General features: G+C 45.7%; 1 protein-coding gene across 1 annotated transcript in view; it reads right to left on the bottom strand.

Annotated features, from left to right (window-relative positions):
* Positions 1–2063: 2063 nt before the first annotated feature.
* Positions 2064–26048, bottom strand: part of CEP135 (centrosomal protein 135) — a 71906-nt gene continuing 47921 nt past the window's right edge. Inside the window, exons 19-26 of the mRNA XM_083168651.1 lie at positions 24045–24213; positions 16589–16699; positions 15505–15690; positions 13003–13212; positions 11716–11918; positions 7589–7693; positions 3808–3957; positions 2064–3165 (exon numbers count right to left, since the gene is read on the bottom strand). Of these exons, the coding sequence (XP_083024777.1) occupies positions 3144–3165; positions 3808–3957; positions 7589–7693; positions 11716–11918; positions 13003–13212; positions 15505–15690; positions 16589–16699; positions 24045–24213 (1156 nt within the window). The 3' untranslated portion in view covers positions 2064–3143. The remainder of the gene's footprint in view (positions 3166–3807; positions 3958–7588; positions 7694–11715; positions 11919–13002; positions 13213–15504; positions 15691–16588; positions 16700–24044; positions 24214–26048) is intronic.

Below are 26048 nucleotides of genomic sequence, written 5' to 3'. Positions count from 1 at the left end.
TTACACAGTGCAGAATGTCAGGCATTTGCACAGAATAATGTAACAGTGTACTTATATGTCTGCTCTGCTGCAATGGTCCCTCAGCGGTCACCAGGGAAAGCGCTGCCCAGGAGAAACGTTCACTCTGATCTGCAGTGTGGAGAGAAAAGGCGCCAGAACAGAGAGCAGGAAGATACCAAGTCTCTGCTTCAGTGGGGAAGGAAGCCTATTGGCGCCTTTTTCCCCCCTTTAGCCGCTCCTTCCAAGTGTTTCCCCTCACCTCTAGTGTCTCCCCTCAGACTGGGATTACTTGGAAGCGTCCAGCTATGCTATGCAATAGGCATCAACTCCAATTCTGGATTTCTGCCTATAAGCCCCTGAAAATGTCAGCGCCATAGCGGGCGGTCTGTCCCCCAAGATCCCCCCCCCCTAAGCAGGAGCCGGTTCAGAACTTACCCGGGGCCCAGGAAACCTCCTCTCATGGAAGTTAAAGCGCTGTGCAGAGAGGGCAGACAGTGTCCCTCTGCACACAGAGAGCTGACAGGACGCGCTTCTGTCAGCCTCTGCTGCGCTCTCAGTGTGCATAAACTTCCCCTGGAAGTTACACACTCTGCCTGCACTAACTAGTGAATATTAATAAAATAACAAACACCTAGCTACTCCAACAAAAAACAGCTGCAGCATGCAGCCAGTCAGCACAGCACCCACTCCGGTGGGCACCTAAAACGAATTGAGGAACTCTGGGATGCAGAAGGGAGGAGCCTGCCTCTCTAAGAAGTCAGCATAGGTGCCTTGCTCCTGCGGACCCTCCTACATCCCATGGTTAGTTGTGTCACTAGGATGGATGAGAGAGAAAAGCTATTTTTTTATTTTATTTCTTTAAAAGGTGGCACAAAACTCCATCCCATTTCCTGGGATGAACTAACACTTGTGAAGAGAGACCCCCCCCCCCCTCACTCTGCATACCAGCAATAAAATAAAAATAAAAACCTTTGCAGAAAGCAATACTAACATCATATATTAAAGCTTACAGGGAGTTGCTGTGCTGCCAATCCTTTACACTGCTGCTGCTGAGGACTGCCGCCGCCACACTGCCGTCCCACACACCAAGAGTTCAGAAGAGCTCCTCACTAACGGTGCGCAGTGATGCCCCCAATGCATCCCTGGGACTGCTGCAGTGGTTAATTAAAGTCTACACCGACGCGATCCACCAGTGGGAGCGCCGTGATAGACGTTCCGGCCAGGTGTGTTCTAGAGTATTTCTGTTATTTCAGATTAGTAAAGACTGAGCTCATTAACAAAGAATGAAAAAGTCCGGATGTATGTGAGATATCAAACTGTATGCATTACTTTTTAGATACAGACGCTTTTAAGTGATGTCCAATGGCGAAAATTGCTAAAGCTGTAATCATTTGGTTTACAAGAAAACTATCCCACAAGAATATGAAGATCCCCTGAAGCATCTTATTAATAGGAAAATAGTAAACTAATACTGTATTATACTGTACATATATATTCGTATACTAATACTGGCATTTCTGTGTATATTGTATACTAGTAAGCCCGCTCGAAGCAAAAGCTTCAAAAGCTAGTCTGCTACCTTCTATGTTTGTGCATGTGCGAGAAAGATGTAGTCTCACTCTCTGCCAGCACACTAGAATACTATACTGCCGGACACTAGAATGTGTACACTGTACCCTACAGTCTGTAACTAGAAACAACTGCGTCATTCCAGTGAGATACAATGGTGTCATAAAGGAACCGGGATTGGGGTTACTGTAGGAGCACTCAAACTACTGCCTTTCTCAAGGTGTGGCCTGACAATACATGAAAATAAATAACACACACATATAACTCTGGTATTGTCACAGATGTGGATGGAGTAAACAAAGCGCTTTGCCAAGAGTATGTCCCACAGCTCATTTGCCACTTAAAAGCTAAAGAATTACAGATTGTAGTCCATGACTTGGGTTCCGAATGCGATATAGAACACACCATATAACAATCAGTTCATATAAAGTGAAACAGAACAATTTTGTTTTGTTTTTTGTTTGTTTGTTAAAAAAGGTTACATTTATTTAGTATGTTATATAAATAGTAATTTATAAAAAATAAATATTCATGAAAACATTCAGGAGCATCCTACAGTGACACAAAAAACACAGACGGCCAACATCGGACTAGAACAGTTTACAACATTGTGTGTGAAACCATGTTGAAGTTACAGAAGAGATTAAAATGTTTCAGACATACAAAAAGCAGAATCAGTCCTATTACAAATGAAAATGGAAAATGTCTTGTATAAATCAATGATTAACATAAAAAAAAAAAAAATACATATGTAAAAGAGGCAATGTGTAGGTTAACCTAACTAAGACTTCTTAACTCATTTTAAGGCTGTAGGAAAGTATCCAGGATTTTTTTCCGCCTCCTACATTAAAACCATGGATTAAAACTAGTTGACAAAGTTCTAAGTAAACGGTAAACTTCATTTCAAGTACTATGATTTCTGCAATGTTCAGAGCTTCCAAGGCTTTGTGACCATTGTGTCACCCTGTAGGACATTTCCTTCAAATCAATTGTTTTTGCAAACTTTTAAAGTGCAAAATTACGTACAATTTCTAAAAGAGAAAAAAAGGTATTCAAAAAGGTGAATATATTACTTGTGTGTTTAGACACCCAAGCATATATATTTTATAAATATTATTTAACACTTCTACTGATATCAGAATGCAATGAGAATAACTTTCTTGTTAAACTACAGTGTACACTGAATTACATCAAAGCACCACAGTACATTGCATTGTCTTGTATAATGTGGCTGGTTCACAGGCATACATCACTGCAGTCACTTCTTGGAGACCAATCACACAAGGACGGTTGAGCACCATATAAATTACTGCATAGTTATGTAAAGGCCATAATGACATCACCAGGTATCTCTACAGTGTTCTAAAGATTCCATGGGTGAAATAGGTTCTCAAAGATTATTTTTTATTGGACCAGAAGTTGTTCTTCAAGTATGCGAGTGATGTAATACAGCCATGCTTTCGGTGTGGAGGACATGAAAATAAAGAACTCCCATAATACATTCCGGCAAGTCAGCCATAATGACGTTTATAAATGTTCTAGAGTTTATTTGCTTCCATAGTCTGTCTTCACGATTATTCCTTGAAACTGACGCTCCTATAAAGGGAAGTAAAAAATAATTGTAAACTGAAGGCTGGGACTTCTGCATCCAAACGAAGTAGAACAATCTGTAGGGCCAAGATTCATTTACAATAATACCTGAATACTTAACCAAAAGTACCGTGACCAGTGTTAAGGTAGCTACAGAAATAATATTATTGATGTACAGTTCTCATCTCTATTGAGGATTACAGTAAAATTGTAATCCCTGATTATAGGCCCACATCCACTAGTGCAATATGGACACGTTTTATGCGATTCTAACGCATTGCAGCGACAGATCGCATGAAAAGTCACACAGCGCATGTCATTGTCAATATGTGATTGCGATGTGAGGCGCATTCCCTCGCATCGCAGATCCTACAGGCTACCATTAATATTTGTCACAGCCTGTAGCCCCTGCTAGGTTTGCATAAGATACATTGTATGCCTAAGGATCGCATACAATGTATCGTATGCAATCCTGCCCCCCGGGAGCTGCCGAGTGAGTTGGCGGGGTATTGCATATGATACCTCGTTCTAGTGGATGGGGACCTTACTAGTAATAGTTTAATTGTGTGTGCCTTTGTGCAACTAATGACTTTGTAGGAAAACAGCAGCTACAACTTTCACATTAATGCAAGTAGAAGAAAGACCTACTTTTCAGCTGATTTATCAGCTCGATCCACCGTTCTTAGAATGGAGCGCTCCGGAGAGAGAGGCGATTTCATTGTTGAGGTTAGCGGCGATAACGTATGCACAGACGACGTGGACAGACCATGCCGACGCAACTCCTGCACTGCACGTTCCCTGATGTAAGGAAGAGAGACATTACAACGGTGTTCCCAATTTATGTAGCATCTTCAGATAGAACTTTATGTACTTTTGAATAATTTTTTTTTTTTTTTTTTTTTGAAAGCCTTGATTTTGAACCAAAGCAAATAATCTCTACTGGCATGAAGACTGCTTACAGTTGTCTTCCACAGTCATCGCTAAACAACATTAAATTGTTTTCCTGAATCAATTAGATGACAAATCAGGGTGATATACAGGTTGGGGGAAAAGTTGGACAGGTTAAGAATTTGAAGTACATGACATTTGAACTCTAAACACCCTATATTTACTAGACGATCATATTTTGACTGCAGACCTAAGAAGATGATTCGGAACACACAAGTCAGAATTCCTAATGACCATCAACTCATCTTTCCCCATTGCAGGTTCTGACCATTTTGTGAAATACATCTTAAACCCGGCCACCCGAATCCAGATGTTTAGCGAATTCAGGTTCAAAAAGGGAAGAATATTTAGGTTTGCTTTTTGAACCAAGGAAAGTTTGGAACACAAACCAAACAAACTCTGCTCTTCCACAACTGGGAAAACTATCCCCGAGGGGACTAAAGATTGAACCATTCCTTGTTTCCAGGGAGACTGGGGATTTAAAATAGAATATATATATGTTTAAATCATCTGAATCTTGACTTTATGGGACCCATGAGGTAAACTTGATCTAGAACCTCTCTCACCCAGACACCAAAGGCAGAACTATAACATTGAACATTAAAAAGAAGGTCTCTCAGGCACAGGTACTCTTGAGGGGGCAAAGAAAAGGTCACGCTGAGAGTTGGGGGCTTGTTTGTAAGCAACCAATTTTAAGCCTAAGGAAGGCTCATCAAGAATATGTTCAATCAACGTTAACAATCCTTAAAAAAGCTGTTCTAACCCCTTTCCCACTGCTTCATTAAACCAACTTTATATTAAGAAAGGTTTAAGAGGCACACACAAAGAGCAAAATATATTCAAAAGGTCTTTACATTCTGCCATCTTTAAGGGCTAGTGTGTTTGGGATTGCAGAATTAAGGTCTTAAGAAAGCAAACTACCATTACGGTTACTAGAAATATCATGAAACCTTTGATACATTAAACATTGTCAGGTTTGTTCCACACTTCACAAAGAGAAAAAAAACAAGTGTGTACCTAAATAAAACCATGCTGCAATGCAAGGGGTGCAAATAATATTGATCATGTGTGCCAACAAAAATAAAACTACTTGCTGCTTTTGCATGTAGTCCACCAATGCGAGCAAGATTAAGGTTTACATTTTATACTAGAGTTTGGGCATGCGCCTTAAATCTAAATCCATCTGCAGATATTACCATATTTTTCGGACCATAAGACGCACTTTTTCTCCCCAAAAAAGTGGGGGGAAAAGTGTGTGCGTCTTATGGAGCGAATACCAGCCACCAGTAAGCCAGCTGCCCTGTGCCGTGCACCTGCTCCAGTAACTTCCCCCCTACCTGGGCAAGGCAGGGCTGGGCAGCAGGGTCAGATTGGCAGCGGGTCCCTGCGGTGTATGTGATATCAGTGGCGGGGTCCCTGCAGTGGATGGGAACTAGTAGTTGCTGCAGGGACCCCCGCGGCTGATATCAGCACATCTCCGGAGCTCCTGCTCAAATTCCATTTAACCCCATCTACCCTGCCAATACCCACCTTACTGCAACACCTGAGCCCTGCTGACTGTCCAGGACGTGGGCTGGTGATCGCCGCAGAACCGGGAGTCCTGCCCCCGGGTCCTTGCAGGTTGTGGCCTGCCTGGCCTGGGAGACCGGAGCCTTTGTTGCTCAGCGCTCCCCGCCCCTAGACTCCATAGCGGTGGGCGCAGACTGAAGTACCGCGATTGCGGCGGATGGCACCCTGCACTATGTGGTGCGTCCCTGCCGTGTCCCCCGCTGCTCCCATTCTGCCTCCCTGCCGTTGAGGAGGGGATAGATGGTGGCACAGACCCCACTGCTTCCTGAACTGCGGTGGCCATCTTGCAGGCCCGGCCAGCACAGATCAAGTGCACGGCTGTGCTTCTCCCCGTGATCCCTGCTGGAGAGACTCCCTGTGCCAGAAGTGTCATGGACAGCGGCGACAGATTATAACAGCAGCTACTACATTTTATAAGGTGGGTCACTGCCTGACAGGGAACGGAGATTTACTCACCCACTCCCCAGAGCTCTGTTTGGTGCATGAGAAAAAGGATCCCCCTCCAGATACCCTCAAAGACAGTCCCATCATTAGAAGGGCTTTGACCATCCCTTCCTAGTGTATTACTATAGCTATTGCCTGGGTAAGAGGGGGGGATTATAAAATGCCTCATTTGGGGGGGGGGGGGGGGGGGGCTGCCTGTCAGCGCTGACCCTTCTTCTGCCTGGATCCCTTCCCTGCGCTGGCTGACCATGCTGCTCGGATCCCTTCAGAATATTTTTTTTCCTGTTTTCCTCCTCTAAAAAGTTAGGTGCGTCTTAAGGTCAGGTGCGTCTTATGGAGCGAAAAATACGGTAAATCTGCCAACCGCAACATTGTTTACTCCAGAAACAAAGTTATACATCCAGGTCCCATGTGGGGGTGACTATTGTCTTTTATTGATTGATTTTATATCGTATATATTGTGTTTTTATGTTATGATATATTAAAATACTAATGTAATACCCAATTGGTCAATATCTATATAATTTTTAAAAATAATAGATAGCGCTCCACCACCCACATTTCTTCATTTTTTAGTAAGTGTATCCTATTTCTAAAGACCTCATATTCACTATACTACCTCAACATAGCACAATGTTTGGTACTTGTTTATTTTTTACGGCGCCCGATATATCGGATGAGATATCGGCCGATATATCGGATGCAAATTTTTTTACCTGTTCATAAGCCCACTCTCCACTGCGCATGGAGTTGTTTTTATATAGTGTGGCGAGCGCAGCGAGCCCCCGAGCCCGAAGCGTGGCGAGCATAGAGAGCTCTGCAAGGGGCCGTGGATTACTGCACTCGCCACACTATATAAAATCAACTCCATGCTTAGTGGATAGTGGGGATATGATAAGGTAAAAAATCACATCAGATTGCATCGATATATTGGGCGCCGTGAAACTAAACAAGTACCCAATGTTTTACTAAATTAATGAATTATACTCTCTAGGTCTGCGGTAGCCAACCCTAGTCCTCGAGAGCTACCAACAGTGCATGTTTTGCAGGTCTCCTCACAGAATCACAAGTGAAGTAATTAGCTCCATCTGTGTATCTTTTAAAATGTGTCAGTGATTAATGAGTGCAGCAGCTAGGTTGTCTGTAAAATGTGAACTGTTGGTAGCTCTCGAGGGCTAGGGTTGGCTACCACTGGTGTAGGTTATGTATTTACTACAATGAACGTGATCATGTGCAAATTATACTTCACCACTGCCTAGCATAACAAAATGGGTAACATCGTCTAACCATTTCCTTCCTACTATAACTATATCGTCTGAATATAAATGTTGCATTAAAGTGCTGAAAGTATCTTGGTAAGAGTGCATGAGATACTGATGGCATAAGAAAAAGAGATTATCCTCAAAATGTGTGTTCACAATTCAGGGTTTTGCTGTGGTTTTCTGGTGGCAAAGAATCTGAGCCGTACCTTTCAAATCGCTCTGTTGTAAGCTGTCTCTTTGCGATATCATAATCGGATTGCAACTGTGTGAGCTTATTGCGGAGCATGGCTGCTTCTCGAGAGTGACTGTTGCTGCAAGATAATAATTATAATAATAAATGATACAATGAAAAGTATTTAGAACTATAACACTGCGCACGAAAAAGCCCATTCACATTATACAAAACTGAATGGGAAACATGACTACTTTGTATGTTTCACTTACTGTACTAGAAAGCCATATAACTACCAGTTTTGTAGTAGCAGCCAATAAACCACAACATTACACTAGATGGCAAGCAGGATGTACTTATACAGGCAGTGGTACCCACTGGAGCTAGTACTGGTAGCATAGGGGTCACTTTGCAGACGCACTAGGAAGGGGATTATGTACACACTGCCGGAGTGTTTCACTAGAATTTAAAAATGCTGTCTGGAGAGGCAATTGCTTCCATTTACAAATTTGACTCCAGCTAATGTAATGTAACACCACAATGAAAACTAATTTAAGGGAGGCTTCCATCTTGTCATCTGTGCTATTCTTTAGGATCCCAGCACTTTGCATGGTGGTGAATTTAGTCAGGCTATATATGGTTATAACCCCTTAAGGCAGAGACCCACTATTTATTATAATTTTGCTGGGAGAGGGCAAAGGGTCCCTCCCATAAGAATAATCCATGACTCATGTAAACAGTTATAGAAAAGGTGGCAGTACAGAACTCTACTTAAAGAGTGAATTATTGGGCACATCAGAGTTCTCCCAGAGCTTCATATTTACTGCTAGCCAGGTGGTTTGCAGTGAATTCTACTGCTGATACCTCTCCCTATGCAACCAAGTCAGATGCTTGGTTGCATAGGGAGAGGTATCAGCAGTAGAAAGAAAGAAGTAATAATGCTACTGTATAGGTCATTGGTATGACCTCATCTGGAGTACTGTGTTCAGTTCTGGAGGCCATATCTCCAGAAGGATATAAATACATTAGAGACTGTACAAAGAAGGGCAACTAAAATGGTGCATGGCCTACATCACAAAACGTACCAGGAAAGATCTTAATATGTATACTTTAGAGCAGAGAAGGGAAAGGGGGGACATGATAGAAACTTTCAAATATATCATGGGTTTTAACAAGGTACAGGTGAGAGACATTCTTCACAGGAAGAGGAGCAACAGAACACGAGGACATGCACTGAAACTAGAGGGAGGAAGATTCAGGGGAAATGTGAGGAAGAATTACTTCACAGAAAGAGTAGTAGATAAGTGGAATAGCCTCCCAACAGAGGTGGTAGAGGCAAATACAGTAGTACAATTTAAACATGCTTGGAATAGGCATATTGATATCCTTACAAAAAAATAAGGATCAAATATGGTTTGAGGTAAAATGTTTAAAAAAGGGGCAGACTAGATGGGCCAAGTGGTTCTTATCTGCCATCAAATTATATGTTTCTATGTAATCCTTGGTTCTCTCATTGCTGTTTGTATCCTCATCGAGGATGACCACCACCCCCCCCCCCCCCCCCCCCCCCTTCCCCCAGACTGAAGTACAGAGGGAATCTAAAGCCTGCATGGTTTAGTAATGAACAATCATCCTTTCCAAAAAAACATATAGACAAAGGGAAAAAACCTGGATTAATTATTCCAAGTATTGGGCTCAAGCCAACGGTTCTGGTGAGGGAGCTGGGGACCCCAAAGGCCATCAGACAGAGAAGTGTCGCACCCTATGGCTCTCAGAGAGGAAGCAGAGTCCCCACTAGCCTACTAGTAAAGTGCAGGGAGTTGCTTAATTCAGCAAACGACTAGGTCCAAGATATCACATTCGTACAACAACCTGTAGGTGAACACGTCCACTGGCCATCTGCCTCACACGGAGAAAGAGCACGAGGCAGCAAATATCTCTGCCGTGCTGAATTAAATGAGATCAGTAACTGAAGATGCAAGACACAAACCCGGGGGTGGGTTTACATCAGGCATGTCCAAACTGTGGCCCTCCAGCTGTTGTGAAACTACACATCCCAGCATGCCTTGCCATAGTTTTAGCATCCCCTAATAGCAAATCTGTGGCAAGGCATGATGGGACTTGTAGTTTCACAACAGCTGGAGGGCCATAGTTTGGACATGCCTGCCTTACACACTATTTCTATGCAGATGGAGAAGGCACAGGAAAAGGGAAAAGAGAAAGAAGCTGCCATACAGTAAGAAAAAGCTCACCAAAGGACAAAACACCAGGGATGGCAATTGTAGACACCAATGTTACTGGCAGCATAAGGTTCCCATCATTATTTGTGGTGGGAGTGACCATGTTCCCCTGGAGGCAGATTGGTTAATACCACTCCCAGGGGAAGCGGTCATCTATTAGAATGAACTTAGGTCTACAGTTATTAGGTCGACCCCACTAGGTCGACTGGCAGGAAGGTCGACCTGACTTTAGGTGGGCATGGGCCAAGGTCGACATGACTTAAGGTCGAATTTGCATAAAGGTCGACATGAGGAAGGTCGACATGAGATTTTTCACTGTTTTTTGAGCCGACATGTGCCGACAGGCGGTATTTCATACCCTACCATCCACTAGGGCGTGGAGGAGGTTATTAAAGCTGTGGCGAGCGAAGCGAGCCACCTTGCCCGATGCATAGCGAGCGTCCGATTCTCATTGCCGACATTCGGATAAAAAAAAACAGTGAAAACCCATGTCGACCTTATGACCAGTCGACCTTCCTGCAAATTCGACCTTAAGTCATGTCGACCTTGGCCAATGTCGACCTTAAATCTGGTCGACCTTCCAGCCAGTCGACCTAATGGGGTAGACCTAATGACTGTAGACCTAAGTTCATTCTGACAGATGTACCGATTCCACTCCCAGGCCAGTGGATGTGGCATAACATGTCACCAGGAAACATGAGAATGGTTGGAGTTAAGTTGGTCTGGTGGATGGCCAGCTTCATTCTCCCCTTGCAGCTTAGCCCACACCATCAGCATCCTCAGAATGTCAGCATCCTGAACCTTTTGACATGGTGCCTGTTGACCATATGAAATGGTTACCGTCATATGTGTGCGCAGCACATTTTATTAGGGGGTGCACCGTCAAAGGGGTGTGACCAGTGTTCCCTCTAAGCTGTGCGCGCGCGCACACAACTGGACGAGCATGCGCACAGACATTACAACAGAGCGCACAAAGCAGCAGTGGTCCCTTTTTGCAGTTGTGGACTCAATGTGTGTTTTACCCAATAACTACATTGTGTGCTGTGTTTTGAATGTTTAATATCATTTTGAAGTAAAGTTAACACAAATGCTGAACGTCATTTTCCAGTGACGCACAAACATTTAAATTTCCTTCCAAAGTTGCACAGCCAAAATCTTTTATTGGGTGTGAGTAGCTCCACCTATTGGGCATTTCTAACACCGCCAATCAGGCATGTCTTCCGTCATCTATTGGCACTCGATACAATATAAAAAGTCTCTCAGCCACATCATAATCTACTGCCTATTTCAGTTTTCATCTTCTACTTACTCTGTGTAACACTAAAAGTACATGCAAATAAAGTCAGTCATACACATATATGGATGACACAGGTATGTAGTAATATGACAATGGTCTAGTACAATTAACAATGCAAACACACATAATTGATGGATGGGTGCTTCTTTAAATGGAATACAGGTCTAAAAAGCATAAGACTTTGGTTAAAGGTATTGCTGGTTTTGTTAGCAGCAGAGGTGTTCATAAGGGTGGGCGCAGCATTAGGGGGTGCCTGTGCACCCTTAACACTCAATGTGCGCACACCTATGGTTACCGTCGACCATTTCACCAGATACCCAGCCGTGGCAGTGGAAATATTAAAATAAAATAAATAAAAATTGCTGCTAATAACAGCATAATAATGGGCACACAAACTGCAGCAAGCACTACAAAAATAAAATCTCCAACAGGCTATGTAGGTATAGAGGGGGAGAGTTCATACTTTTGTGGTAACATTGAAAGTGCCCTAACTGTAGGATGTTTCTTTACACCTCAATGTATCAGTGTCCTTTCAGGCAGGGAGGATGAGTTACACACAATGCAAACAGTACAAGAGTATTACCATTCTATAAATAAATTCTAAGTCAGTAAATGGCTACTCACAGTTTACTCTCGGACAGTGTTAGCTTATCTTTCAGCAGCTGAATTTCTGAATCCTTCTCATGGGTTGTGAGATGACTCTGGAACTCTTTCTCCCGGTTAGTTGCTAGTAATGTCTCCAGGTTCTTAATTGTGAGTCTCTCACTAGCCAACTGCTTCTTCAACAGCTCAGCTTCTGACTTCATATCCTCCAGATCATGTACAATCTTAATACATGCAATGAAAAGATTTAGGAACTGTAAACTACAAGTAACTAACTGATAGAACAGTGTCCCAGAAAAGGCTGGGTACACACTAAATCGTTAATTCTATCAAAAGGGACAATATATTGCTACACCCGATATGTCTCGGAATGACACAGCTCACAGACATATCACACTGGCTGTGCAGCAAAGTCAATATAATCCACATGTTTGGCTGTGTGTATGAGCAAACTGCCAACCCTCTGTACACTGGCAGCAAGAACTGACATCATAGCTGGCTGGGTAAATTCAAATCCCCTTCCAGTTGTGAAGTTGGCATAGATACAGAGCCAGTGGCTGATTGGCAAGTGTGTATGCTTACCAAATTGGCCGCTAGGTCGGCTGTTCTGTCGGCATAGTATGTACGCAACTACATGCAAATGTAATCAAGATAGTGAAGTGCGATGAGAGCTTCCAAATTGCTAGGCTGCCCCCTGTTCTCACCAGAATGAGAAAGCAGAATAGTTTCCTTCTATGAGGACTGTTAAATGAAAAGGGTTGGATGGATATTATAATTTTAATATTGCTGATAACTTTTGGGTGACACTGCTACCATGTGGTATAGAGGCCAGTCTAGGAACTGACACTTGGTGTATTCAATGCGGCTGGCGAGGGGCTTAAACGACGGGGATCACCGAAAACAAGCGATCCTCGCCATTTAACGCCTGCATGGCCGTTCATCCTATTCAACGCACTGGAGCAGAGAGGATTCCCGCAAACAGCGAGGCTCGTGGCTAATGCAGGCAGCCCGCTACATTTAGCAGCATTGTTTTAGCGGTCGTATACGCCGTTTTCCCCTCATGCCAAAATCCTTGCGAGGAGGAAAACGGCGTGTGCAGGTGGCCAGTTAAATACGAACCCTGCTCGCTGTCACAGCTTGCAGAAAGCATTGAATACACGCCTTAGTGGGGCATTGACTTGCCAGGAGAAAGAACGGAGATGATCCTAAAAGGACAGCCTACCCTTTTCTGCAGGAACTGCTAACAGAAAGCAGATATAATTACCATCACAGTAGCTGCAGTCAGTAAATCTCAGCTGTGCTACTTACACTCTCATACTCCATGTTTCTGGCGGTTAGATGCCTAGCGAATTGCTCCTTGCTAGAGCCCAGTTTTACACACAGCTCCCTCACTGAGGCCAGGTCAGACTGAAGGAAGGCCTTCTCATCTTGCTCCCGTCTGAGTTGCTCCTCTAGCTTGGACCTCGCCTTTGTCATGGATGATATTTGATCTTCATAAACCTGGTGAGCAGTCATGTGCTGTACCGTGAGAGAAGAATTAGAATCACTAAAAACTCTTTATACATAAATACATAAAGTAATTTTCCATAACATATTAAAAATCTCAATGATACTATCTGTTCCTCTAGGATTCAAAGTGATCTCGTACAAATAAATGTATGGAGAGCAGTGGCTGAAGCTAAAAACAACCTAGTGATGAGGATCCAGAAACGTGAGAGGAAAAGTGCAGGCATACTTATATTCCTTTCACATCGCAATCCCGGAAGAGTACTAGAGGCTATACAACAAATACATGGCCTAAGTTCACCAATCACATTGGAAGAGTATCAAACTATTTGTTTTTTTATACTTTTATTAAATCTTTAGAATGAATACAGTGGGAGTTATGGAGTCTTCTTTGGGATATGGACAAGTAACACCGATTAGGTTCTTCATCCTACAATGTACCTATGTAATTCTTCCAACAATGTTCCACAAGACAGAATCTAAAGACTACAAAGCGGAAGTCCTTGGAAGGACATACATTGATCTTGTAAAATACAATACAGGAATGAACAGAGGACCACTTGGTTGTCCACACAACTCTGCTATTCCAACCAGAAAGAACTCAAGTATTTCTGGAACAATGAGTCTCCACTCTTTTGGGAACAAGTTTATTTGCTTTAATGTAAGCTTAACAAGTGATTCCAACAGTATAGCGTATACCTTTAATGCACTGTGACATCACATAAGTTGAATCACAATGTTGTGCATTAAGTGGAGTTTTTTTTATTCCAATTCATTACACCAACCATTCCAAAGGAACAGCAGGAGACAATTTCAAGTGTCACATTAGAGAACCTAGGTCTTCCAAGAGCTACAAATATATGTTGGCAGTTGGTAATGTGACTGAAGCAATGGACTCTGTACATAAGTACCAAATTTTAAACTTCCGCTTTCCATCAGAACATAGTTGTTAATACCTTGAGGTTTAAAATAGGACAAGGAAACTTATTGGTTTCTGGAACAAAATAAGTTGTAAAAGAACACCTGCCCCAAATAGCCAGTTTTAGGGTCTGTTGTTCTACAAGGTCCACCAGAAGACCAACAGTAAAAAATTATCTGCATGGTGATTTGAGGAGATCTAGGATATATGCATGTGTTCTATAATGCCTTATCACCAGGAAATGTGATAAGGCAAGTGGAAATGAAAACTGATCCCAACAGATCTGGTCAAGATTTTAGCCAGGCTACCAGATCAATAGCGTCAACCCTTGGAGTGAGCAGCAGACAGCATTCGCCGTGGGATACTGGACATCTGGTGCTCAGGCTTAACTGTATAGCCCAACAATGCACACACTTATAAAAGAACACTGGCAACAGGATATAGCAGGGCAACAGTGATGGAGCCCCGAGTCACTACCTGCACCAGTAGGGATAGGGGTCACCACCACAGAGGACTGTGCAACTATGAAATACGGAGAAAGGAGAAGAGGCTCTGTATCCCCATGACTTCAGTCCCACCAATCGGATATGACTGAATGTTTTATAACAAACTTTAGAACAATGTTAGTGAGCACAAGGCACAACGGTCCAAATGTCAGCAAGCCGGACTTCTATGAACTTGACTACTGACCCTTCCAAAAAAAAAAAAAGGTACTTGTGAGTTATCCGGGCGTCCGATTTTTTGATTGTATGCCTTAAGTTAAGGCATACAATCAGATGCGATGCGATGCGATATCGCATCGCATCGCATCGCATGCGACCATCGGATGCGATGACCCGATTTTTCCATAGGAATCAATGTTAAAATGATTCCTATGGAAAAAGGGGTCCTTTTCATACCCCTACTATCCAAGTGGGCATGGAGTTGGATATAAACCTGTGGCGAGCGTAGCGAGCCACCGAGCCCGAAGCGTGGCGAGCGAAGCGAGCCCCGCGAGGGGACGGTATTCCGTGTCCCCTCGCGGGGCTCGCTACGCTCGCCACGCTTCGGGCTCGGTGGCTCGCTACGCTCGCCACAGGTTTATATCCAACTCCATGCCCACTTGGATAGTAGGGGTATGAAAAGGACCCTTTTTCCCATTGAATTCCATGTTAAAATGGACTCAGTCCATTTTAACATTGATTCCTATGGAAAAATCGGGTCATCGCATCGCATCGCATCGCATCCGATGGTCGCATGCGATGCGATGCGATGTCCCGATCCGACCCGATTTCAAAATCGGACGCCCGGATAACTCACAAGTACCAAAAAAAAATGTAATTTTCATTATCCAAATAAATGTATTAGGTTAAAGTATGAAGACTGGCGTTCATTACATGGCTCACCTCTTGAACTTCACTTTCCAGATCTTCTAATCGCTCTCGGAGATGTCTTCTGTCAGTATCCACAGAGAGTAGCTCCATTTTTATAGAACTGCTCTCACCCGCAGCATTTTGTGCCTTAACTTCCCATTCCTCAGCTTGGCTATGAACCATCCGGAACTGATCCAAAAGATCCCGATTCTCTTGTTCCTTAAAAATATTAATAAATACACTTAGAAAATACAATTGTGTGTAAAAATGAGGCTCCATGACAAAAAAAAGGATAATGGCAGGATGGTGGCATCAACAAGTGCATACACACTGGCTAATTGCTGGTCCTGATGTGCGACGGTGGGGAGGGGGGGGTTTGGGATTCGGTGCAATGTTGCATTCTGCAGCCTCACTCTCGTTAGCGATCTCCAATTTCCTGTCACTCTGTATGTATAGACAACCGAGGACATTGCTAAAGACCCGCATTAACAATAGTGTGTTGACACTATATGATATGCATTAAAATATAATTAATGATTATCGTGCATCTGGTATTGAAGTGCTGTAGCCTTTGACACTGTTGTTAATGAGACCAACTCGAAACTGTGGTTCACAATTGACCATTTTTGTTGGTAAAGCAGATGAAAAAAAGATGTTGTAGAATATATTGTACTCAACTGATCTTGAAGAAAATTGAGATGAAAAAGGGAAATATATTCTTCCTCAATTTCTTTTACTTAAAGAAGTCCTCTGTAGAAGATTGAGATACCTCCATGGTCAATGACCACTAACACTTGGAAACTTACAAATGACAAGATACTCTATACCAGAAGTTTGGTCCTCAACATGAGATGTGCTCTTTTAAAGTAGAAAACGGGCCTAATTCAGAACTGATCGCAAATCACCTTTTTTTCCCTCAAATAGACAAATCCATGTGCACTGCAAGTGGGGCAGATGTACCATGTGCAGAGAGATTTAGATTTGGGTGGGGGTTGTTCAAACAGAAATCTATATTGCAGAGTAAAAATAAAGGAGACCGTAATAAAAAAATAAAAAAGTAACAATTCTCAAGCAGGGCAATAAATAAACAAATACATATAAAAAAAAAACACCTCACCTTGGCAGCCATTAACTTTTCAATTCTAGCAACTTCTGATATGTAACTATGGACTCTTTGTTTTAATTCTTCTTTTTCATGCATTGCAGTTTCTAATTCCAGGGTAACAGTCTGAAAAGAAAGATACCACTTTGTATAAGTCATTGTGAGTAGGGTGGCCAATCCCGGGATCTGCATCGGCGGGATCCCGGGATTTGGTCTAAAAAAGTCCGGGATTTCAATCCCAGGATTTTGGGATTAGAGTAATGCCGGGCAGCGTCTGAGCACTCACTCAGATGCTGCCCGGCTGTTTCCGAATCCTGACCCCTGCGTGCGGCCTGCGTAGCGTGACAGTAGAGGTCAAGCTGCGCAGGCCACACCACCCACTCTGATGCAGCCTTCTCCTGTGCCCGCCCCCTTCCACTCTCCTCCGCACGCCTGCCTCGGCTCCTCTGCCCACCCGCCTGCCTCCTTTCCAGCTGCTGCGCTGTCTGCTTACAAGGAGGTGCATGAGCCTGGAGGCACCGAACACACTCCACTACCGCCAGCCCGCTAAATTAAATGTGCGGGTCGGCCGGTGTGGGGGTGGGTATGAGACACACATGACACAACTAGGGATGCCAATCCCGGGATTGAGCATTTTTTAATCCTAGGATTGAAAAAATGCCCCGGGATTGGCATCCCTAATTGTGAGGTATAACCCCAGTGTCATGTGTAATGTAGTATATCATGGTTTGCAAAATTGTTTGAAAAGTTAAGAGAAACTGCAAAACATTGATTGTAAATTGATTGAGATTTGTTTTTAGTCAATATTAAACACGCATATAAATGCCATCCAAAACTGCCCTTATGTAACTAACTCAGCAACCACAGAAATCTATTATTTCTGTTACTTAATTCAAGGAGTAAACATTTTTTGTCCGATATACTTCAGCACTAAGAGGAAGGTTATTCCATTGGTTTAAAGTTTTTTATGGCCAATTTTGATTCGCCCTACTCAATTAAAGTAGATAAAGCAGGAAGGCACGCACTTTAATTTGTCTTGCTGGTGCCCATTCTTTTTCACCCTCTTAAAATAGTGAATAGACATGGGCGAAAAATTACTAAAAACAGGCAAAAACACCCGCAATTGAATACATTAGGGTCAAAATAGTCCAGTTTTTCACCTAGGTGGAAAACACAGGACTAACTGAATACCCCCTAATACTACATTAATTTATACATGATGTGCCGTTCTGGAACGGAACATTGCACCTGCCGGCATCGCAGTGAAACCTGAAGTCAGCACTACCATAACTGTCAGATATGTGCGCAGCTGCAACACATCACGTACAAATGAATGCTCCCCATTGTTAGGCACATTTTATGGCAATCTATCAGAGCTGCATACTCCCTTACTGGTGGCATGCTAAGCACTAATGATATTTTCCTTATGCATAAATAAAGTTCCACAGTCATAATGTACTAACTTCAATTCATGGGAGGAGGCATCGCCTGAAAGGATAAAAGGGGATTTTTGTCCTTACCTGGAAAATCCTTATTTCTGAATCCTTTGGTGGACACTGGGACAGTGGGAAGGGGGCGGAGCCATGGCGACAGGCACCAAGTAGCTAACACTTTAGTGGTGCAGCCCAGGCCCCTCCTTCCCCACACTCCATCCTAGGTCAGTTTAGACTACCACCGGACTTAGGAGCACAGGAAAGGAGAGAATGAAAGAAAGAAAACGAGAGATCTTGTATTACCATGAACAAGAGCATTCCCTAAAACCAACCCATCAGCCGATCAGGGGCGTCTGGGCGGGCGCCCAGTGTCCACCAAAGGATTCAGAAATAAGGATTTTCCAGGTAAGGACAAAAATCCCCTTATTTCCTTCATGCCATTGGTGGCCACTGGGACGTCCCACCGCTGTCCCCTCACGGGAGGGAACGCTCCTGAGCTGCAGAAAGAACGCCACGGCCGAACGCAGAGTCGACCTCGGTGAAAGTATCAAACCTGTAGTGGCGTATAAAAGTGTGCATGGAAGACCATGTGGCTGCACGGCACAGCTGCTCTGCGGAGACTCCTGAAGCCGCAGCCCACGATGATCCTACCGAGCGAGTGGAATGGGCCGTGAGCCCTGCTGGCGCCGGCCTATTCGCCAGGAGGTATGCCTGCTGAACCGTAAGCCGCAACCACCTGGCAATGGACTGTTTAGATGCGGGCCAACCCCGCTTCTGATGATCATAAAGAACAAACAAAACTTCTGTTCTTCTAATCTCCCTGGTCCTATCCACATAAATGCGAAGGGCCCGAACCACATCGAGAGCCCCTCCACTTCTTGAATCCTGGAAAGCAGGAACCACGATTTCTTGGTTTACGTGAAACCTGGATACCACTTTTGGCAGGTAACCCAACCTGGTACGGAGGACTGCCCGATCTTGGTGGAAAACCAAAAACGGCGGCTTGCAAGATAGAGCGGTCAAATCCGAGACCCGCCTAGCTGACGCAATTGCCAGAAGGAAACACACCTTCCATGAAAGCCAACGCAACTCCACTGACTCCAGAGGCTCAAACGGAGCCACCTGAAGAGCTCTCAGAACCAAAGGCAGATCCCACGGGACTACGGGACTCCGAAAGGGAGGAGTCACGTGCATGACCCCTTGGAGGAAAGTGCGAACCTCCGGTCTTGTCGCAATGCGCCTCTTAAACAGAACCGAGAGCGCCGAGACCTGAACCTTCAAAGTGGAATGTTGAAGGCCCAAATCCACTCCCGACTGCAAGAAGGCCAAAACCTTGGGCAACGAGAACCTCCTTGGATTCTTCTCGTGCTCTTCACACCAGCGAAAGAAAGAACTCCAGATTCTGTAGTAGACTCTCGCTGAGGACGGCTTCCTGGCCGCTATCATGGTTCTTATCACCGAATCGGAGAACCCCCTGTCTCTTAAGATCTCCCTCTCAAGAGCCAGGCCGTCAAATCGAGACGAGCTAGGTTGGGATGTTGACAGGGTCCCTGAGACAGAAGGTCTGGCCGGAGAGGTAACCGCCACTGAGGTTCCTCCACCATGAGCCGGAGATCGGCATACCAGGCCCTGCGTGGCCAGTTTGGGGCCACCAGGATTACCCTTACCCGTTCCCGCTTGAGTCTTCTTAGGAACCGAGGAAGAAGAGCCACTGGCGGGAAGGCGTACACCAGATCGAACGGCCAAGGTGCCGACAGAGCGTCGACCAGAAATGCGCCTGGATCCCGAGTCCTGGACCCGTAGCAAGGCAACTTGTGATTCCACCGGGATGCCAGGAGATCTATCTGAGGCCTCCCCCAACGGAGGGTTAGAGAGTGAAACACCTCTGGATGAAGAGACCATTCTCCGGAGTGGATCTCTTGGCGGCTCAGAAAGTCTGCTTCCCAGTTTGACGCCGGGAATGTACACTGCCGACAATGCCAAGAGGTGACGTTCTGCCCAACGAAGAATTGGCTGTACCTCCAGAAAAGCTGCTCTGCTCCGAGTTCCCCCCTGGTGATTGATGTATGCCACCGCCGTGGCGTTGTCTGTCTGTACCTTGACTGCACGAGAGCAAATCAGGGGGGCCGCCTGGAGAAGGGCTAAGTAGATCGCCCTGAGCTCTAGAATATTGATCGGCAACCCCGACTCCTGGTGGGACCAAACTCCCTGGTAGGATCGGTCCTCCACCACCGCTCCCCAGCCCCTGAGGCTGGCATCTGTCGTCAAGAGTACCCAGTCGGAGACTAGGAAGGGCCGTCCCATGGACAGGTGACGTGGCTTGAGCCACCAGAGCAGCGATAGTCGAACCTCCTGAGAGAGTACTATCTCCTGCCTCTTCAGAGCCTGTGGTGAACGGTTCCAATACTTGAGGATCTGGTGTTGCAACGGACGAGAGTGAAATTGGGCAAATTCCACCATCTCGAAGCACGAGACCATCTTGCCCAAAATCTTCATACATAGATGAAGAGAGACTCTCCTGTGCTTGAGAAACCCTCGTAAGAGGGCCTGCAAAGCCAGCCGCTTCTTGTCTGGAAGATAGACCCTCTGGGCCTGGGAATCCAGACGCGCTCCCAGATGTATCATCTCCTGGGAGGGTTCCAGGCTGGACTTGCGCCAGTTCACTAGCCAACCGTGAGCCTGGAGCAGGTCCAGCGTAATGCCTAGATGTTGCAGGAGTAGTTCTCTGGACTGTCCCAGAATCAGAAGGTCGTCCAGATAAGGCAGAATCCGCACTCCCTGGAGGTGAAGGAAGGCTGCCATAACTCCCATCACCTTCGTAAAGACTCTTGGTGCTGTAGAGATTCCGAAGGGTAGAGCCCGAAATTGGACATGAAGATCCTTGGTTGCAAACCGGAGGTACTTGCGGTGATCCGGATGTATCGGAACATGCAGGTATGCATCTCTGATGTCCAGAGATACCATGAAATCCCCCGGCTCCATTGCCTGTATAATGGACCGGAGGGACTCCATGCGAAACCGCGGAATGTTCAAGTAGCAATTGAGATCCTTGAGATTCAGGATTGGTCGGAATGAACCATCCGGCTTCCCGATCAGGAATAAATTGGAGTAATAGCCGTGGCCCCTCTGCTGAGGAGGAACCACTTCTATCACCCGAGACTGGAGAAGAGTCTGATCGGAGGCGTTGAGAGCCTCCGCCTTCAGAGGACAGGCCGGGCGCCCCGTGATAAAGAATCGGGTCGGCGGACGCCTGTTGAAGGAGAGATAGTATCCTTCCGACACGATACTCAAAATCCAATTGTCCGATGTCGTCTCCCTCCATCTGTTGGCAAAATGGAGGAGGCGAGCCCCCACCGGCAGGGAGTCGACCTGAGGGGTCCCCGAGTCATTGGGAGGCCTTCTCCGGGGCCTTAGGAGGCTGACGTTTGCCAGACTGGGACTGTCTGCTCTTACCAAACGACTCCCTCCTGGGAGGACGGCTTCTTGTTGAAGATTGTCCCCTCGGCTTTCCCTGCGGCCGAAAGGAACGAAAGGACTGCTTCGGCTTAGAGGGTGCCGACGGGAGGAAGGCTGTCTTGGAAGTGGCTACCGTAGTCACAATTTTGTCCAGCTCCGGACCGAAAAGCATATCGCCCACAAAAGGAAGGGCCTCCAGGGCCTTTTTGGATTCTGCATCCGCATTCCAAGTGCGGAGCCACAAGGCTCTTCTGGCTGCAACCGAAGACGCCGAGATCCTAGAGGCTAACGTAGCCGTGTCCAGGGCCGCCTCGCCCAAATACGTGGATGCTTCTCTGATATGGTCCACCAGAGAAAGCAGCTCCGACCTGCGTATGCCTGACGAAATGTTCTCCGTCAACATATCTGCCCATTTGCCTACCGCCCTAGCCACCCAGGCCGAAGCCAAAGCTGGCCTATTAAGCGTACCCGCATGAGTAAAGATAGATTTAAAGACATGTTCCATCTTTCTATCTGTGGGGTCCTTTAGAGCCGCCACAGTGGGAATAGGCAAGGTAGTAGCCTTTACCAGCCGGGCTATGTGGGAATCCACCTGAGGCGGGCGTTCCCATTTCGTGCGCCCGTCTGCCGGAAAGGGATAAGAAGAAACCATCCTTTTAGAAATTGTAAATTTCTTATTAGGAGCAGACCAGGCCTTTGCCAGGTCTCCCTCCAGCTGCGTTGAAGATGGGAACACAGCCGGATCCTTCTTCTTGCGCTAAAACGAGGGTGCCTCCTCCGCAGGGGGTTGGTCTGGCTCCTGTATGTTTAAGCAAGAGCGGACCGCTTACACCAGCGCATCTACCCTGGACTGGGTCATAACCTCGTCCTGGGATGTAGCCTCCTCGTCAGGGTCTTCCGGGTCATCCAGGTCAACAGGGTCATCTGTGTCCGCCTGGTCGTCCTCTGAAGTATCCGTCCCCGTAGAGTCAGCTCTCTGGGTGCGGGCTCTGGGGTTCTTGCGCTTGCTAGCGGCACCCAGCAGGTTCTGTAGAGAGGAGGAAACCTGAACCAGTCCCTGCACTGAGGAAGAAAGGCCCTGTACCCAAACAGGCTCAGGCGCCAGCGTCAGCAACTGAGGCTGGGACTGCGTAAGCGGAGCCGGTTGAGCTGGTGGAAGAGTCGCCTGTGAAGGCTGACTCAGCACTGGTGGGGGCTGAGGGTGTGAACGGGAAGCGGCTAGCTGTTCAGCAAGGTCCCTCATGGCTGACGTCAGGGCCTGCGCCCAACCCGGTTCCCCGGAATGGGATGCCTGTGACGGGGCCGAATCCACAGAGTCCCCACCATTACAGCGTGTACACACACCCCCATGGTCTGTCGAGGTGGAAGAAAAATTCTCCTTGCACCTAACACACTTAAAGGCCCTCAGGGCAGGAGCGTCCCCTGACCGCGAGGGTCCTGTGGACTTTGAGCCTGACTTAGAAGTCATGGCTATGCTCTATTGCACTTCAATACAAGAGACAGAGTGAATAGAGAGATTTGCACAGAAAAAACCCCTATATAGAGAGGGGTGTGAAAACACAGCACTGAACACCTCAAGGGTGCAGTGTCAATGTAATACAACCTGACCCGTCTGGAGACCGGGGAAGGAAGGGTGCCACAGTGTCCACACAAAAGCTGCTTTTGCTGCTGCTCCTCTGCACCGATGTGTGACAGAGTCAAGCCTCCATTAGGACAGGACGCTGGCAGTCCCCGGCGGGAACTCATATAGAGGCTCCCTGCCGGGGATTGGGCGGGGAGGAGGTGAGGGACCTCCCCCCCCTCCTGGAACCTTGCCAGGGCTGAGAAAAATATGGCGGCCCCCACCGCTACAATAATAGCCCTGGTGGTCTAGTGGCCTCGGTTTCCCCTGTGAGGACAGAGTGTCACCGCCAGGAAACCGCCGGGAGCGCACCCACCCCCGGCGGCTACGTGCGCTGGGTTCCCTCCCTCCGGCGTCTACTATCCAGACGCCGCTGCGAGACAGAGCGTCTCGCGGTCACCGTTGCGGGACAGAGTCAAGCTTCCATCGGGAAGCGTCTCTGTCTCGCGTCTCCCCCAGCCGCGATACCGCTGCGTGCTGTGGGGAGGGAGGGGGGAAGTGCGGCTTACCTGCTCCGTGGCGCACGGTCCCTCTGTGCTGGGACCCAGCCTGCAGGTCCGTGGCAGTTCACGACGAGCTGGCTCCGGAGCAGGTGAGCAGCCTGGGTGGTCCACCCGGCTTGCTCGCCGCCAGTGTAAAAAAAAAACTTTTTTTAAAAAAAAACGCTGCAGAAAACTGCAGCAGCTACCAAAAAACGTGCCTGTGCTCCTAGGCACCAAGAAAAAACTGACCTAGGATGGAGTGTGGGGAAGGAGGGGCCTGGGCTGCACCACTAAAGTGTTAGCTACTTGGTGCCTGTCGCCATGGCTCCGCCCCCTTCCCACTGTCCCAGTGGCCACCAATGGCATGAAGGAAATAAAGCTACTGCAGAGGAACATTGAGGAAGGCAAGAACAACCTTCCATGCATACATTTGAAAGTAAATAAATTGATGACCTTAAATATACAACCAAATAACTTGCCTGGTTCTCTCTAGTCATGGTGGTCAAATCATCCTGCAGTCTTCTATTCTCCTTCAGAGAAATTTCTCTCAATCTCACATTTTCGGCAAGATCAGTATGGGCGGAATTGAGCTGGCGGCGAAGACTGGATAACTCCCGGTCTTTATTACTCATGGTATCTTTCAGTTGGCTGCAAATAAAGACAAGTAATATACACAATAAGGTCGTTTTTCCTGCCGTTTCCTATCACAGGTTTTTAAAAATTGTAATTTCAGTGGGATTAGAATTGTATTCAATCATTCTGCCAAATTCAAAATATTTGAGGCTTTATTTCAGCAGAACATAGAACTTATAGCTATTACTAAATTTCAGGTATAAGTTATGCTGCCCATACACTTGTGCGATCAGTTTCGATGCGACTTCGAAGTGCGATGTCCATCGAACCCGATCGCATCTTGTGGTACTAAAAGTGCCCCCCTTTACAGCACCCGATGTCGCATGCCATAAGATGGCACATCAGGTGCTGGAATAGGGCAGCGTTGTAAGGTAGCGCAAGAAGTATTGGTAGCAGGCGGCGGGGGTCAGCGGTGGCGCCAGAAGTGTTTAAAACACTTGCCCGCCCTCTGAATGGCTGAGCTAACTCATAAGCCTAATGCTGCCATACACTTGTGAGATATTGCATGGAATCATTCGATGTCGACCACATCTGGCCGATAAACCGAATGATTTTATGCACAAAATGTGTACCATTTGACGCAGTGCGCGGGCGCGCTGGGTTTCACAGTCTTATGTGCTGCACATAATATTTATCAAATTGCAGGAGCAATCGCATGTGGTTTTTAACCACATGCGATGCTTGAATGCAATCCGCTTGTTCACATGATAAAATTAATGATTTTGACACCAAAAAAAGATAGAAGAGAAAACCTTTATATTAAAAGAACACATTCTAGTTCACCTTAAAAAGATGGCAAATGCAAAAAGGTGAAACACTGCGAAAATCATGGTAAAAGCAGTTCTCCATCCTAGCATTGAATAAACTCTCAGCGAATCACAGTGAAAACCCCATTGAAATACACCAGCGAATTGCAGCAAGCATGAAAAGGAGAACTGTCCGGCATTCACTATTTGCTTTCGGCGAACAGTGATCGTTGAATACGGTGAAATCCGTTTTTTTAGTGAAAAGATTCACTGCAGAGTGTGAAAACAGCCCGATTCGCCGTAAAAAGCGGTGAATCCAGAGCATTGAATACTGCCCCATAATTTTTTTTATATAATCTTTATGTGGATTCAAACTGTACAAGAGTCCTACTTACAGTAGAGCTTTCAACCTAAATGTTTCATCCATAAACTTAAAAAAAACAGAATAGTCACACTTCATTAAATCATTGGAGGGGCACTGGAACCTTAAGGCTAAAGAGGCTTATGTAGACTAATTTGAATCAAGTCTTAACTTTCCTACACCTTTATATGCCCTACACTGCAGTAGAAACTTTCCTACACCTTTATATGCCCTACACTGCAGTAGAAATATTTTACTAATACAGTCCTACAAAAAAGAAGAGTGAAAAACAAAAAGAAAGGTACAGTAGACCATGTGCATCAATAATATTCCACTTGAAATAAAGGGAGAAAACAAGAGGATAAAGGGTGGATGTCCAAATTCCTCCGTATAACATCATAAGAGGGGAAAAAAGAGGCGAGCAACTCGACACAAACTGATTTTCACAGCGGAATTTCCAGTGCCACAATAGTCCAGTTCTCCTTCTGCACTGCCGTTCCACTGAACAGACATTACACATGGGTTTTGTTCAATTAAATGCAGCATAATGTTTTATCTAGAAATAGAAATGGCGGCTAGTGTTGGCCTGGGCTAAAGTTTACCTTTAAGACAAAAACACAGAACGAAAGACTGCTCAGAACCTTTAAGTTTTAGTCTATCAAAGAAATAAAGCTCCCCAAATAAAGTGCAGAATGAGGTGAACAATCAGTGGAACACTTTTGTAAACTTTGCTGAACTATCTT

The sequence above is a fragment of the Crinia signifera genome, chromosome 1, assembly GCF_055691185.1.
Source record: "Crinia signifera chromosome 1, ASM5569118v1, whole genome shotgun sequence".
NCBI lineage: Eukaryota > Metazoa > Chordata > Amphibia > Anura > Myobatrachidae > Crinia > Crinia signifera.
This window is presented reverse-complemented; position numbering and strand designations above follow the sequence as displayed.